Source organism: Rhinopithecus roxellana, chromosome 3, assembly GCF_007565055.1.
Source record: "Rhinopithecus roxellana isolate Shanxi Qingling chromosome 3, ASM756505v1, whole genome shotgun sequence".
In the NCBI taxonomy this organism is placed as follows: domain Eukaryota; kingdom Metazoa; phylum Chordata; class Mammalia; order Primates; family Cercopithecidae; genus Rhinopithecus; species Rhinopithecus roxellana.
Genome location: NC_044551.1, coordinates 170,889,029 through 170,902,041, shown reverse-complemented (window position 1 = coordinate 170,902,041; position 13,013 = coordinate 170,889,029). Strand labels below are relative to the sequence as shown.

Below are 13,013 nucleotides of genomic sequence, written 5' to 3'. Positions count from 1 at the left end.
GCGGAGCCTGAATGGGGTGTTGTATAGGGGGTGTGTGTAGGGGTGTGTGTATAGGCTTGGGCGGGGTCCCTGGAGTGGGCTGACCGGGTCGGCGGCGGGTCTCCAGGTGGGCGGGGCCCTTGGCCACCTCCCCCGCCGGCCACACCTCTCTCCGGCTCGAGATGGTCCAGGAGGGGCGGGCCCGAGGGGGCGTGGCATGAGGTGGGCGGGCCCGAGGGCGGGAGGGGTGGGCCCGAGCAGGAGGGGCGGGTCCGAGGGGCGGGGCAGGAGGTGGGCCGCCAGCGGCCACGCCGCCGTCGCTGGTACATTCCTTGCTCCCGGCTGAGGAGCGCTTGGGCTGTCTGCGGACCCCGCCGGGTGCAGGGGTCGCGGCCGGCTGGAGCTGTGAGTGAGGCGGCAGAGGAGCCAGGTGAGGAGGAGGCAGGCGAGCAGGACCCTGTGCAGGGCGCGGAGTCACGCAGGCTCGAGGTGAGCCGGAACCCTTGCGGGCCCGGGCTGCGCTCCCAGCCGCCAGGGGGCGAGTGGCGGCGGGGTTGCGGGGACTGCCCCTCCCGGCGCAGGGGACCTGGGCGTCCGCCGGGCGGCAGGGGGTGGAGGGGGCAGTAAATCAGTAACCCGCAGTGCACAGAGGGCCTTTTGTCCCGCTCCGTCCAAAGAGCACCCTGGCCGCGGAGCTGGTTACTCATTGCCCACCGAGGCGGGGGCAGGCTGGCCCTGTGCAGCTACCCTCGGGACCCATTGATTCGCACCTCCCCCCAGGCTGGCCCGGCAAGGGTTGGGGGAGGACAAGCGCGCTTGTCCCTGCGGCTGTCTTCCCGCCGGCGGCAGAGATGAGGGAGCTGAGGCCCCGAAAGTTTCAGTCACTTAGCGCCCGGGGGCCTCCACCGCAAGTGCGGGAAGCTGGAGGAGAACCCAGGACTGTCTGATGCCTAAGGCAGGCCCTCCGTTCCCACGTGTGGGATGGTCGGTCAGCGGCTACGGGTGACTCGACTACGGACTCTGATATCAGGGCAGCCTGGGGTAGGAATAAAATCCCCGGGCCTCCCCACCCACTCCCAGCCCAAGCTGTGTACCCAAAGAGCTGCCCTCCCTGCCAAGCCGAGCTTGGTAGGGAGTTTTACCAAGGAGGATCCGACCGGATTTGAGAGTTGAAGTGGGCTCAGAGACAGCAGTATCTGAGTCAAGTAGAGAAGAAGAATGGGGGGCACAGAGGGATGGGCAAGAGAGCATATGTGACCAGTTTTGAAAGCCAATGGCTTCAGCGCTCCTGAAGGGACAGACGGTGTGACCAAAGAGACAGGCAGCCGAAGAGAGGGAGCCCTAGGATGCTGAGCTGAATCCTGCTGGGCACAGGTAGCCATTAAGGGCTTGCAAGCTGGGGGCATGACATGGCAGACTTGTAGTTTTTAAAAACTCTGCTGGAAGATGAAGGTTGAAGAGCCCAGGGAGAGAATGTTTCCAAAGGCCCATGCAAGAGATGGCCATGACCTGCCCTGAGTCGGGGCAGGGGAAGCCAGATGGACTGGAAGTGGAGTGGCAGTGACCAAGGGTAAGGAGGTGTGATAGGCTTCCCACACAGGGTAGATCCAAAGACACCAGTGCCACCCATAGGCCCCTAGGACTGCAGTGGTCACCGTATTCCTTTGTCCCAGCTGAGACTCAGTTCTGAGTGTTCTATTTTGGGGAACAGAGGCATCCTTGATAGCATTTGGAAGAGGATAGCCAGCTGGGGTGTGTGTACATCACAGCCTGACAGTAACATCACCCGAACCAGAGGTGACTGGCTGAGGGCAGACCCAGGGCAACAGGTGAACAGTTCTAGGGCCGAGCACAGGGAGAAGAACATTCCAACACTCTGTGGGCCCAGTGCCGATGCACGTTGTCTCTTTTATCCTCAAAACAGTCCTATGAGGATAACAACCCAGTGACAGAGACAAGGAATTACAAGTTGATGAGAGTCGGGATTTGAAGTTGGCTCTGGTGGATGGATAATTAGGGTCTGTATTCTTTACAAAACCGTGTGTACCTCAGATGGTTGGTGCATAACAAGCAGAGGTATTCAGGGATGCGGTCCTGCTTGCCACGGAAGGAGCTGCCTTGTCAGTTGTGAGCGCCCAGCTCTGGAAATGTCAGTAATGCTATAAGGAGTGGGGATTGGATCAGATAACATCCAGATGCTGAAGTTTGGCCTTGTATCATTTTTCACTTTGTTTTTTGGCTCTTCGGCAATCAATTCATTTATTCAGCAAAAAATAAATTACGTGTGCTGGGAGCATGCAGAAGATAGTCTCCGTTCTCTGCTTCCCTCCAAGAAAAGAATCCCAAAACTGCTTTCTGTGAACGTGTGCCAGGGTCCCAGCAGGACTCAAGGAGAGCAGGAAGCCCAGCCCAGATCCCTTGCACAACCTACTGTAGGAAGGCCTCAGGCTTTGGCTACAGCAGAGCTGGTTCCAGTCTGCACTGCCACAGCCTGGCTAGGGACTTGGACGCATCTACTGGCCACTTCCTGTCTCAGTTTCCTCATCTGCAAAATAAGGGAAAAGCCCCCGCAAAGGTGCACGTGTAGCAGGAGCTCTTTTCCTTCCCTATTTTAGGAAGGCAGTTGGTGGGAAGTCCAGCCTGGGTGCCTGAGAGCTGTGGGAAGGAGATGCGGCTGCTGTTGGCCCTGTTGGGGTTCCTGCTGAGTGTGCCTGGGCCTCCAGTCTTGTCCTTGGAGGCCTCTGAGGAAGTGGAGCTGGGTATGGCTTCTGAGGTGGGAGAGGGTGGCAGGGGTGGGAAGAGTGGGCACCAGGAGGGGGCTGCTGGGCTGAGCAAAGCTGGAAAGGATCCTTGCCCAGGCCCTGAGAAAGTGGCAGCAGGGCAGGGCTCAACCACTGAGACTCAGTCAGTGCCTGGCTTCCAGCAAGCATCCATCTATCTCTGTGTCTGCGAGAGAGGACTGGCCTTGCAGGGTGCAGGGCCCTAAGCTGGGCTGCAGAGCTGGTGGTGAGCTCCTTGCCTGGGTGTGTGTGCGCGCGCGTGTGTGTGTGTTCTGTGCACTGGATGCGTGACCTAGGAGGTCCAGGCAGCATGTATGGTATATGCATTATGAGGGTGATATGCCCCAGTGCAGCATGACCCTGTTTGTGGCACCAATAGCATGTGCCATGTGTGTGTGTGTGTCCGTGTGTGTGTGTGTGTGTGTGTCTTGGCCAGTGTCATGTGCACTAAATGCTGTGTGCGTGACATGCCCCAAGAGTGTGGCATTTGCCCTGGGTGTGGCATCCGCAGCATGTGGCTGTGCGGGTGTCAAGGAGCGGTGGCTCCTCCAGCATGCGTCGCAAGGTGCTTGTGCCGTGCATGTGTGGCGTGTTCTCTGTACGCAGGAGGCTGCCTCAGATGGGGCTGCGGGGTCTGCTGACCTCTGCCCTCTGCCCACAGAGCCCTGCCTGGCTCCCAGCATGGAGCAGCAAGAGCAGGAGCTGACAGTAGCCCTTGGGCAGGCTGTGCGGCTGTGCTGTGGGCGGGCTGAGCGTGGTGGCCACTGGTACAAAGAGGGCAGTCGCCTGGCACCTGCTGGCCGTGTACGGGGCTGGAGGGGCCGCCTAGAGATTGCCAGCTTCCTACCTGAGGATGCTGGCCGCTACCTCTGCCTGGCACGAGGCTCCGTGATCGTCCTGCAAAATCTCACCTTGATTATAGATGGTAAGAGACTCTAGCAGTTCAGGGATGCCTGGGGAGAGAGACCTGCCCCTCTTAGACCTCAGATGCCTCCCTCTGTCCTTGATGTAGACTCCTTGACCTCCAGCAACGATGATGAGGACCCCAAGTCCCATAGGGACTCCTCATATGGGCACATTTACCCCCAGCAAGGTGAGTATAAGTCTTCAAGGACTTGTGTCCCCGCTGCTCATTGAATCACTGAGAAGAGGTCTGTGTGGGAACACATGGTCATTCTAAGGGCCTTCTCCTCCCGTCCAGCACCCTACTGGACACACCCCCAGCGCATGGAGAAGAAACTGCATGCAGTACCGGCTGGGAACACCGTCAAGTTCCGCTGTCCAGCTGCAGGCAACCCCACGCCCACCATCCGCTGGCTTAAGGATGGACAGGCCTTTCATGGGGAGAACCGCATTGGAGGCATTCGGGTGAGTCTCTGGGTTCGAAGACCGTCTGCTGCCTCATTCTCACTCCTTCCTCAGTCCCCTCATGCCTACAAGCACACCTATAAATCCATTGAATGAGGAAAGCAATTGCGGGGCCCCAGAAGGAGCCCTGGACTATGGACCTGGGCAGTTCTGGTTCCTCTTCTGCTACTCTCTGGCAAGTGACTTAACCTCGCAGCCTCAGCAACTCCATTTGGAAAGTGAGAAGAATCACTGACTGGTTGGTCTCAATAAGCCTTAGCATCTCATCATCTTAATGAGACCCTGCAGGGTTGGCTCCATGCTATCATAAGGCAACTGAGTCTCAGAGAAGGCAAGGGCTGGCTCAGAGTGGCACAGCCAGGGAGAGGGAGAGCTGAAATTCAAAAGGCTCAAACCCAAGGCTTAAGCACTCTGGGGAGCCTTCTCCTTTGTCCCATAGTCCTTGGCCTGGACCTGATGTTCTCGGGTCCTAGAGAGCTTGAGAAGAGCCTGTGGGCAGGATGAGGATCTAGCCCCCTGGTGCTCTGGCCCCCTTGGTGAACATGGTCTGGTGATCCCGGACACTCCCTCTGCCTGCAGCTGCGCCACCAGCACTGGAGTCTTGTGATGGAGAGCGTGGTGCCCTCGGACCGCGGCACATACACCTGCCTGGTGGAGAACGCTGTGGGCAGCATCCGCTATAACTACCTGCTGGATGTGCTGGGTGAGTGCGGGGCCGGAAACGGGGGAGGCCTGACCCATCCTGGGCTCAGTCGTGCCCTCTGGTGGGGTCTAGTCTGGCGGGCAGGATGGACTCAGATGAATCAAGCAGCTCGGTGACCAGGTGGTCAGGGGAAAGCACAGGGGTTAATGTGGGGCTGGAGGAGCAGGGGTCTGCCAAGAGGAAAAACAAGAAGGACATCCAGGCAGAGGGTGCATCCTTTGCTGCAGGCCTGAGTATAATGAATGCCATGCACTTGCAGGCCAGCGTATTCGGAGGTGTGGCTTTTATATGGGGAGCCAGGTGGTGGAGGGTTTTGAGTGCTAGGCTGAAATGTCCTTGCCCCGAAGCAATGGGGAGCCAGGGAAGGTTGAAACAGGGTAAGCAGGAGACAGACAAGAAGCTGCAGAAAGGTCCTTCCCTTGAACTTGAGGAAGGCTGGAGGGAGGCAAACAGGTGCTTCTATGGGTGCCAGTGATGAGGGTTGACTACCTTGCCTGGTCCCCAGAGCGGTCCCCGCACCGGCCCATCCTGCAGGCTGGGCTCCCGGCCAACACCACAGCCGTGGTGGGCAGTGACGTGGAGCTGCTGTGCAAGGTGTACAGCGATGCCCAGCCCCACATCCAGTGGCTGAAGCACATCGTCATCAACGGCAGCAGCTTCGGGGCCGACGGCTTCCCCTATGTGCAAGTCCTAAAGGTGCACCGTGCTCCAGCCTGGGCCCCACTCTTCTCCCACCCAGGATTGGGGGCTCCCCAGCTTCCCTGTTGACCACAGTGTGGCCCCAGGCCCTGCTGTGACCCCAGAGTATGTCCCCCTCCCCAGACTGCAGACATCAATAGCTCAGAGGTGGAGGTCCTGTACCTGCGGAACGTGTCAGCCGAGGATGCAGGCGAGTACACCTGCCTCGCAGGCAATTCTATCGGCCTCTCCTACCAGTCTGCCTGGCTCACGGTGCTGTCAGGTAAGCACCTGTAGGGCCAGAATATGCTGCGAGATGCCCCTCTGGGCCAGCACTGGGGGCTGTGGCCTGTTGGGTGGTCAGTCTCTGTTGGCTTGTGGGGTCTGGCCTGGGGGGCAGTGTGTGGATTCGTGAGTTTGAGCTGTATGACAGCCCCTCTGTGCCTGTCCGTATGTGGCCGTCCATGTGACCCTTGGCTGAGCTATGGGACTGGGCATAACTACAGCTTCCTCTGTGTGTGTCACCATGTATGTTGGGAGCTGGGAGGGACTGAGTTAGGGCACATGGGGCGGCCAGTCTTACCACTAACCAGTTTGTCTGTCTGTATATGTTCATGTGCGAGGGCAGAGGAGGACCTCACATGGACCACAGCAACGCCCGAGGCCAGGTATACGGATGTCATCCTGTACGCGTCGGGCTCCCTGGCCTTGGCTGTGCTCCTGCTGCTGGCCGGGCTGTATCGAGGGCAGGCGCTCCACGGCCGGCACCCCCGCCCGCCCGCCACTGTGCAGAAGCTCTCCCGCTTCCCTCTGGCCCGACAGGTACTGGGCGCATCCCCCACCTCGCGTGTGGCAGCCTGACTCTAGCAGGCAGAACCAAGTCTCCCACTTTGCAGTTCTCCCTGGAGTCAGGCTCTTCCGGCAAGTCAAGCTCATCCCTGGTGCGAGGCGTACGTCTCTCCTCCAGCGGCCCCGCCTTGCTCGCCGGCCTCGTGAGTCTAGACCTACCTCTCGACCCACTGTGGGAGTTCCCCCGGGACAGGTGCGCTGAGCTGTGGGGGGGCAGGGACGCAGGCGCCAGGTTGCAGCCTGCCCTCAGCAGGAGTGACTCGGAGGTCTGAGGCATGGACTTTCTCCATCTCCAGGCTGGTGCTTGGGAAGCCCCTGGGCGAGGGCTGCTTTGGGCAGGTAGTACGTGCAGAGGCCTTTGGCATGCACCCTGCCCGGCCTGACCAAGCCAGTACTGTGGCCGTCAAGATGCTCAAAGGTGAGTGTGGCCCGGTGTGGTGGCTCACACCTGTAATGCCAGCACTTTGGGAGACCGAGGTGGGAGGATCGCTTGAATCCAGGAATTCGAGGCCAACCTGGGCAACATGGCGAGACTTCATGTCTACAAAAAAAAAAATAAGAAAATTAGTTGGGTGTGGTGGTGTGTGCCTTTAGTCCCAGTTACTAGGAAGGCTGAGGCAAGAGGATCCCTTGAACCCAGGAGTTGGAGGTTGCAGTGAGCCATGATCACGCCACTGTATTCCAAATTGGGCAACAGAGTGAAACCCTATCTGAAAAAAAAAAAAAGAAATAAAAATAAAAGGTGAATGTGGCAGCCTGGAGGAGGTGCTATGGCATTGGGACTGATAGAAGGGGATCACAGTGTTACCAGGTGAGCCCTGGAGCTGGGAGAGGCTGTGGGATCCCACCCTTAAACCTGCGGTTCAGCTCTGCTCCTGACCCTGGCAAGTGACTTCTGAGCCTCAGTTTTCCCTCATGTCATATGGGGTAAATAACAGTCCCTACTCTCAGCCCAGGGATTGTGGAAAGTGCCTGGCTCGTAGTCAGGGCTCACTAAATCGTCCCCATTGGGGTGACGATGATGAGAAGAATTTGGTGTGACAGGCTTGATATCCTCTGTCAGCGTCAGTCTGTGTCGGCCTTGACTTCACCTCTTGTCAGCCTCCCAGGTCCTCCACCCCCTTCCCTGTGGTTCCCCCACTTCCCTGTGGTTCCCCCCCTCCCCTGTGGTTCCCCCACTTCCCTGTGGTTCCCCCCCTTCACTGTGGTTCCCCCTCTTCCCTGTGGTCCACCCCCTTCCCTGTGGTTCCCCCCCTTCCCTGTGGTTCCCCCCAGACACACCCTCAGCCTCCCTTGGACCCTCCCTAGGTCTACCCCCCGAGTCCACTGCTCTAGGAGGACAGCCCTTCTGCTTGCACCCAGTCCCAGTCCCAGCCCCCAGGGTGCTCTTGCCAGGCACACTCCCGTACCCTGCCCATCAGGACCTCTCGTTGCAGTTCCCCAGCGCCCCCTGCAAGAATGGCCTCAACTGCTTTTCTGCTCCTCCCCTCCTCTCTACGCAGCTGGGGCCACCTGGTGCTCCCTGGGAGGCAGGGATTGAGAAATGTGCATTGTGACATTGGCGTGTGTGGGTGGGGAGTGTTATATCATTGGCCCAGGGCCACGGGTCAGCCCCAGGGGCCCAGCCAGAGAAGCCAGAGCAGCCTTCTTCCCAAGCTCCCTGGCTGCGCCCTGCCTGCCGCCGGCTCCCTGAATTCCCAGGCCAGTTGGACGCCAGGCCCTGGTCAAACAGACACCAGGGTGCCAGCCTGCTTTCCGCACCCAGAAGCTCTGACCCCATGTAGGGACTACCGCTAACCCCTCCAGAGGCAGCTTCCTTCCTGCTCTGAGCTCTTCCCCTCTCTCTTGTTTCCTGGACCTGCCCGCTGGAAGGCCTGCCTCTTAGATCCTTGATATGGTTGCATCCTTGCAACTGCTGTGACAGGTAGGGTGTGACCCACTGCTCTGTTTCCCACAGATGACCCTGAGGTTCAGAGACACTAGGAGACTTTTTCAAGGCCACACAGCCTAGCAAGGATTCAGCCCTAGACCTACGTAGCCCTGGTCCAGTGCTCCTCGTCCTGCCCCTGCCTCTGCATGCTCCCTCATGTAGTTGGAGGGCAGCCTCTTCACCCGATCTCTGCCCTTACAGACAATGCCTCTGACAAGGACCTGGCTGACCTGGTCTCGGAGATGGAGGTGATGAAGCTGATTGGCCGACACAAGAACATCATCAACCTGCTGGGTGTCTGCACCCAGGAAGGTGGGGCCAAGGCGGGGCTGGTTGCATGGGCCATCAGGGTACAGAGCCAAAGCTGTGGCAGTCTCTCCGAGCTCCCTCCACTCCCTCTGTAGGGCCCCTGTATGTCATCGTGGAGTGTGCTGCCAAGGGAAACCTGCGGGAGTTCCTGCGGGCCCGGCGCCCCCCAGGCCCCGACCTCAGCCCTGACGGTCTTCGGAGCAGTGAGGGGCCGCTCTCCTTCCCAGTCCTGGTCTCCTGCGCCTACCAGGTGGCCCGAGGCATGCAGTATCTGGAGTCCCGGAAGGTACGGGCGGTAGGGCTCTGGGCCCCTCTCAGTCTCTCCAGCTGCACTCTCTCAGGCCTGTGGCATTGAATGTCCCCAACTTCTTCCTTTCTGCTCTTTTTCATGACCCCACCTCAGTGTCCCCAGGCATTCACGCTTTCCTGCCTTCCCCACTTGTTCCTCACACTTCCCTAGAGGGGAGAGGGGAGAGGGGACACAGGAGAGGGCGTTTCCCATTTCTAAACCTTGACCTCCTCCTCTGTAAAGTGGGCGGAGGGCCCCTGCCCCTGGGCCTGCTGGGGGTGGTGTGTGCTTAGCTCAAGGTCAGGTGTCCTGATGCACCCAAGCCCCCAATCCCTGCAGTGTATCCACCGGGACCTGGCTGCCCGCAATGTGCTGGTGACGGAGGACAATGTGATGAAGATAGCTGACTTTGGGCTGGCCCGTGGCATCCACCACATTGACTACTATAAGAAAACCAGCAACGTGAGGGAGACAGGGCAGAACTGGATGGGAGTGGAGGGGGGCTGGGCCTGGGGGGCAGGCATGGGGACTTGTGGGACTCTGCACTGAGGCCCTCCCTCCCCTCCAGGGCCGCCTGCCTGTCAAATGGATGGCGCCCGAGGCCTTGTTTGACCGAGTGTACACACACCAGAGTGACGTGTGAGTCCTGCCAGCGGTCACTGTCCTACCCCACAAAAAGGGCAAGGCACTGCCCAAAGTCACATGGCTCCAGGAGTCATGTGCTCGAGGGCTCCTTCAGATTTGTTCTGGGATCCGAGTGGGACCAGACTCCAGGAGGAGCCCATTCCCTACCAGCTGGGGTGGGTCATGCTTGTGGGGTCCCCCGTCCTAGCCCCGGTCTTAGGGAGGGCGCTGGGCCACACTGAGCCCTGGCCCTGCCTCCAGGTGGTCTTTTGGGGTCCTGCTGTGGGAGATCTTCACCCTTGGGGGCTCCCCGTATCCTGGCATCCCGGTGGAGGAGCTGTTCTCACTGCTGCGGGAGGGACATCGGATGGACCGACCCCCACACTGCCCCCCAGAGCTGTGAGGCCTCATCCTGCCCTCGACCCCCACTTTCCAGTCCTCCTCCTCTGCCCTGACCATGGCCTCAGGGTTTGTGCCGGCCAGAAGGACAACACTAACAACAGCTCCTCCTCGTCCTCTTCCTCTCCTCCTCCTCCTCTCCTCCTCGTCCTCCTCCTCTCCTCCTCGTCCTCCTCCTCTCCTCCTCCTCCTCTCCTCCTCCTCTCCTCCTCCTCCTCCTCTCCTCCTCCTCCTCCTCTCCTCCTCCTCCTCTCCTCCTCCTCCTCTCCTCCTCCTCCTCTCCTCCTCCTCCTCCTCCTCCTCCTCCTCTCCTCCTCGTCCTCCTCCTCTCCTCCTCCTCCTCTCCTCTCCTCCCTCCTCTCCTCCTCCTCCCCTCCTCCTCCTCCCCTCCTCCTCCTCCCTCCTCCTCCTCCCTCCTCCTCCTCCCCTCCTCCTCCTCCTCTCCTCCTCCTCTCCTCCTCCTCTCCTCCCTCCTCCTCCTCTCCTCCTCCTCCCCTCCTCCTCTCCTCCTCCTCTCCTCCTCCTCCTCTCCTCCTCCTCCCCTCCTCCTCCTCTCCTCCTCCTCCTCTCCTCCTCCTCTCCTCCTCCTCTCTCTCCTCCTCCTCTCCTCCTCCTCCTCTCCTCCTCCTCCTCTCCTCCTCCTCTCCTCCTCTCCCCTCTCCTCCTCTCCCCTCCTCCTCCCCTCCTCCTCCCCTCCTCCTCCTCCTCTCCTCTCCTCTCCTCTCCTCTCCTCCTCCTCCTCTCCTCCTCCTCCTCTCCTCCTCCTCCTCCTCCTCCTCCTCCTCTCCTCCTCCTCTCCCCTCCTCTCCTCCTCCTCCTCCTCTCCTCCTCCTCCTCTCCTCCTCCTCTCCTCCCTCCTCCTCTCCTCCTCCTCCCTCCTCTCCTCCCCTCCTCCTCCCTCCTCCTCCTCCTCCTCCTCCTCCCCTCCTCCTCTCTCTCTCCTCCTCCTCTCCTCCTCCTCTCCTCCTCTCCTCTCTCCTCCTCCTCTCCTCCTCCTCCTCCTCCTCCTCCTCCTCTCCTCCTCCTCCTCTCCTCCTCCTCCTCTCCTCCTCATCCTCCTCCTCCTCCTCCTCTCCTCCTCCTCTCCTCTCCTCTCCTCCTCCTCTCCTTCTCCTCTCCTCCTCCTCTCCTCCTCCTCTCCTCTCCTCCTCTTCATCCTCCTCTCCTCTCATCCTCCTCCTCCTCTCCTCCTCTCCTCCTCCCCTCCTCTTCCTCCTCCTCTCCTCCTCCTTCCTCCTCCTCCTCTCCTACTCTCCTCCTCTCCTCCTCGTCCTCTTCCTCCTCCTCTCCTCCTCCACTTACTCCTCCTCTCCTCCTCCTCTTCCTCCTCCTCTCCCTCCTCCTCTCCTCCTCTCCCTCCTCCTCTCCTCCTCCTCTCCTCCTCCTCTCCTCCTCCTCCTCCTCTCCTACTGTCCTCCTCTTCCTCCTCCTCTCCTCCTCCTCTCCTCCTCCTCCTCCTCTTTCTCCTCCTTCTCCTCCTCGTCTTCCTCTTCCTGCTCTTCAGCCTAGTGGAGCGTCCTGGCCTGGCTTCCACTGATGACCCCGCCTATCCCTCATCAAACTCCCCACCCAGAGAACCCCCAGTCCTCCCCTTCCTCCTGAAGGCCTGAGGCTCCCTATGACCTTCCGGCCCACCTCTCCCAGGTACGGGCTGATGCGTGAGTGCTGGCATGCGGCACCCTCCCAGAGGCCCACCTTCAAGCAGCTGGTGGAGGCGCTGGACAAGGTCTTACTGGCCGTCTCTGAGGAGGTACAGCCCCCTCCCACCCACCACCTCCCTCTGCCTGCTCCCCTCCAGGCCTCATCTGGCCTGACCACGTGGACATGCACCCCATCCCATCCTGGGCGCTGCAGAGGCTGACCAACTCCGTTCCCCACAGTACCTCGACCTCCGCCTGACTTTCGGACCCTATTCCCCTGCTGGTGGGGACACCAGCAGCACCTGCTCCTCCAGCGACTCCGTCTTCAGCCATGACCCCCTGCCATTGGGATCCAGCTCCTTCCCCTTTGGGTCTGGGGTGCAGACATGAGCAAGGCTCAAGGCTGTGCAGGCACATAGACTGGTGGCCTTGGGCCTTGGGGCTCAGCCACAGCCTGGCACAGTGCTTGACCTTGGCAGTACGGGTTCCCTGGCCCAGAGTGCTGTCCCAGGTCTCTGGTTCTGCTTTGGGTAGGTCCCTTCTTGGTCCTGGAGTTCGTAAAGGCTTCCTGCTCTGGCCTTGGGTTCCAACCTACAGCTCAACTCAAATCTCAAGGCCGTGCCCTTGCCCTTGGAGCTGCAGTGCCTGTGTCCTGATAGGCCGAATGTCAGGGTTCTGCTCGGCCTCTTGGACCTTGGCGCTCAGCCTCCATCTCGGGTTTGGCTGAGCCTGGCTGGAGAGCTGCTATGCTAAATCTCCTGCCTCCCAATACCAGCAGGAGGTTCAGGGCCTCTGAACCCCCTTTCCCCACACCTCCCCCTGCTGCTGCTTGCCCCAGCATCTTGATGGGAGCATTGGCCCCGGAGCCCAGAGGAGCTGGAAGCCTGCCCAAAACAGGAGCAAATGGCGTTTTATAAATTATTTTTTTGAAATAAAGTTCTGTATGCCTAGGTCTTCCCTGAGCAACATGGAGGGGAGTGGGATGGAGGGATCCCCCAGGAGAGAGTTCTGCCTGCAGGACACGGACTGAGGGCACTGGACCGGGCTGTGGGCTCTGCCACCTCCCCTGCCCCGGGAGTCAGTGTGTGCCTGTCTTGGTCCGCCGGTCCCACCAGCACCATCTTGTGTCTGCAACGGTGTGAATGAATGTTAATGGGCTGAGTCCGCATTGCACCATCCCCGGTGGGACTCCTGTGCCCTCTGCACATGTGTGTGTGCATGTGTGCCCTGCAGCTGTCCCCGGGGGAGCAGGCAGCCCCCCTCCCCCATCTGCTCAGCATTAACCAAGCTGACCGTTAACACAGCGTGAAAATCTGAAAGCCAGCCTTAGGCCATGGCCTGCTCCCACGCTCTGCCTGCTCAGGCTGGGGGCTTGTGGGGGCCATGCCTGCCCTACCCTGGCCAATCTCCCAGGCAGCAGCTGGTTGCTGCCCGCCTGGGCTGCAGCTGCCCCTGCCTGCCTGGT

At 60.3% G+C, this 13,013-nt stretch overlaps 1 protein-coding gene across 5 annotated transcripts; it reads left to right on the top strand.

Moving 5' to 3' along the window:
- Nucleotides 1-284: 284 nt before the first annotated feature.
- FGFR4 (fibroblast growth factor receptor 4) lies at nt 285-12,498 on the top strand. 5 transcript variants are annotated; one of them, XM_010386409.2, is made up of 18 exons: nt 285-409; nt 2,595-2,738; nt 3,421-3,684; nt 3,772-3,852; nt 3,961-4,127; nt 4,707-4,830; nt 5,336-5,526; nt 5,653-5,791; nt 6,137-6,330; nt 6,405-6,550; nt 6,654-6,775; nt 8,489-8,599; nt 8,692-8,882; nt 9,225-9,347; nt 9,454-9,524; nt 9,771-9,908; nt 11,553-11,658; nt 11,789-12,498. In XM_010386409.2, the coding sequence occupies exons 2-18, from the start codon at nt 2,648-2,650 to the stop codon at nt 11,936-11,938; spliced, it is 2,409 nt and encodes an 802-aa protein (XP_010384711.1). In that variant the 5' UTR covers nt 285-409; nt 2,595-2,647; the 3' UTR covers nt 11,939-12,498. The 5 variants fall into 5 exon arrangements, with proteins under 5 accessions (XP_010384711.1, XP_010384714.1, XP_010384710.1 ...); XM_010386412.2 differs by having other exon boundaries at nt 285-468; nt 6,137-6,176; nt 6,405-6,500; XM_010386408.2 differs by having other exon boundaries at nt 285-468.
- Nucleotides 12,499-13,013: the final 515 nt, after the last annotated feature.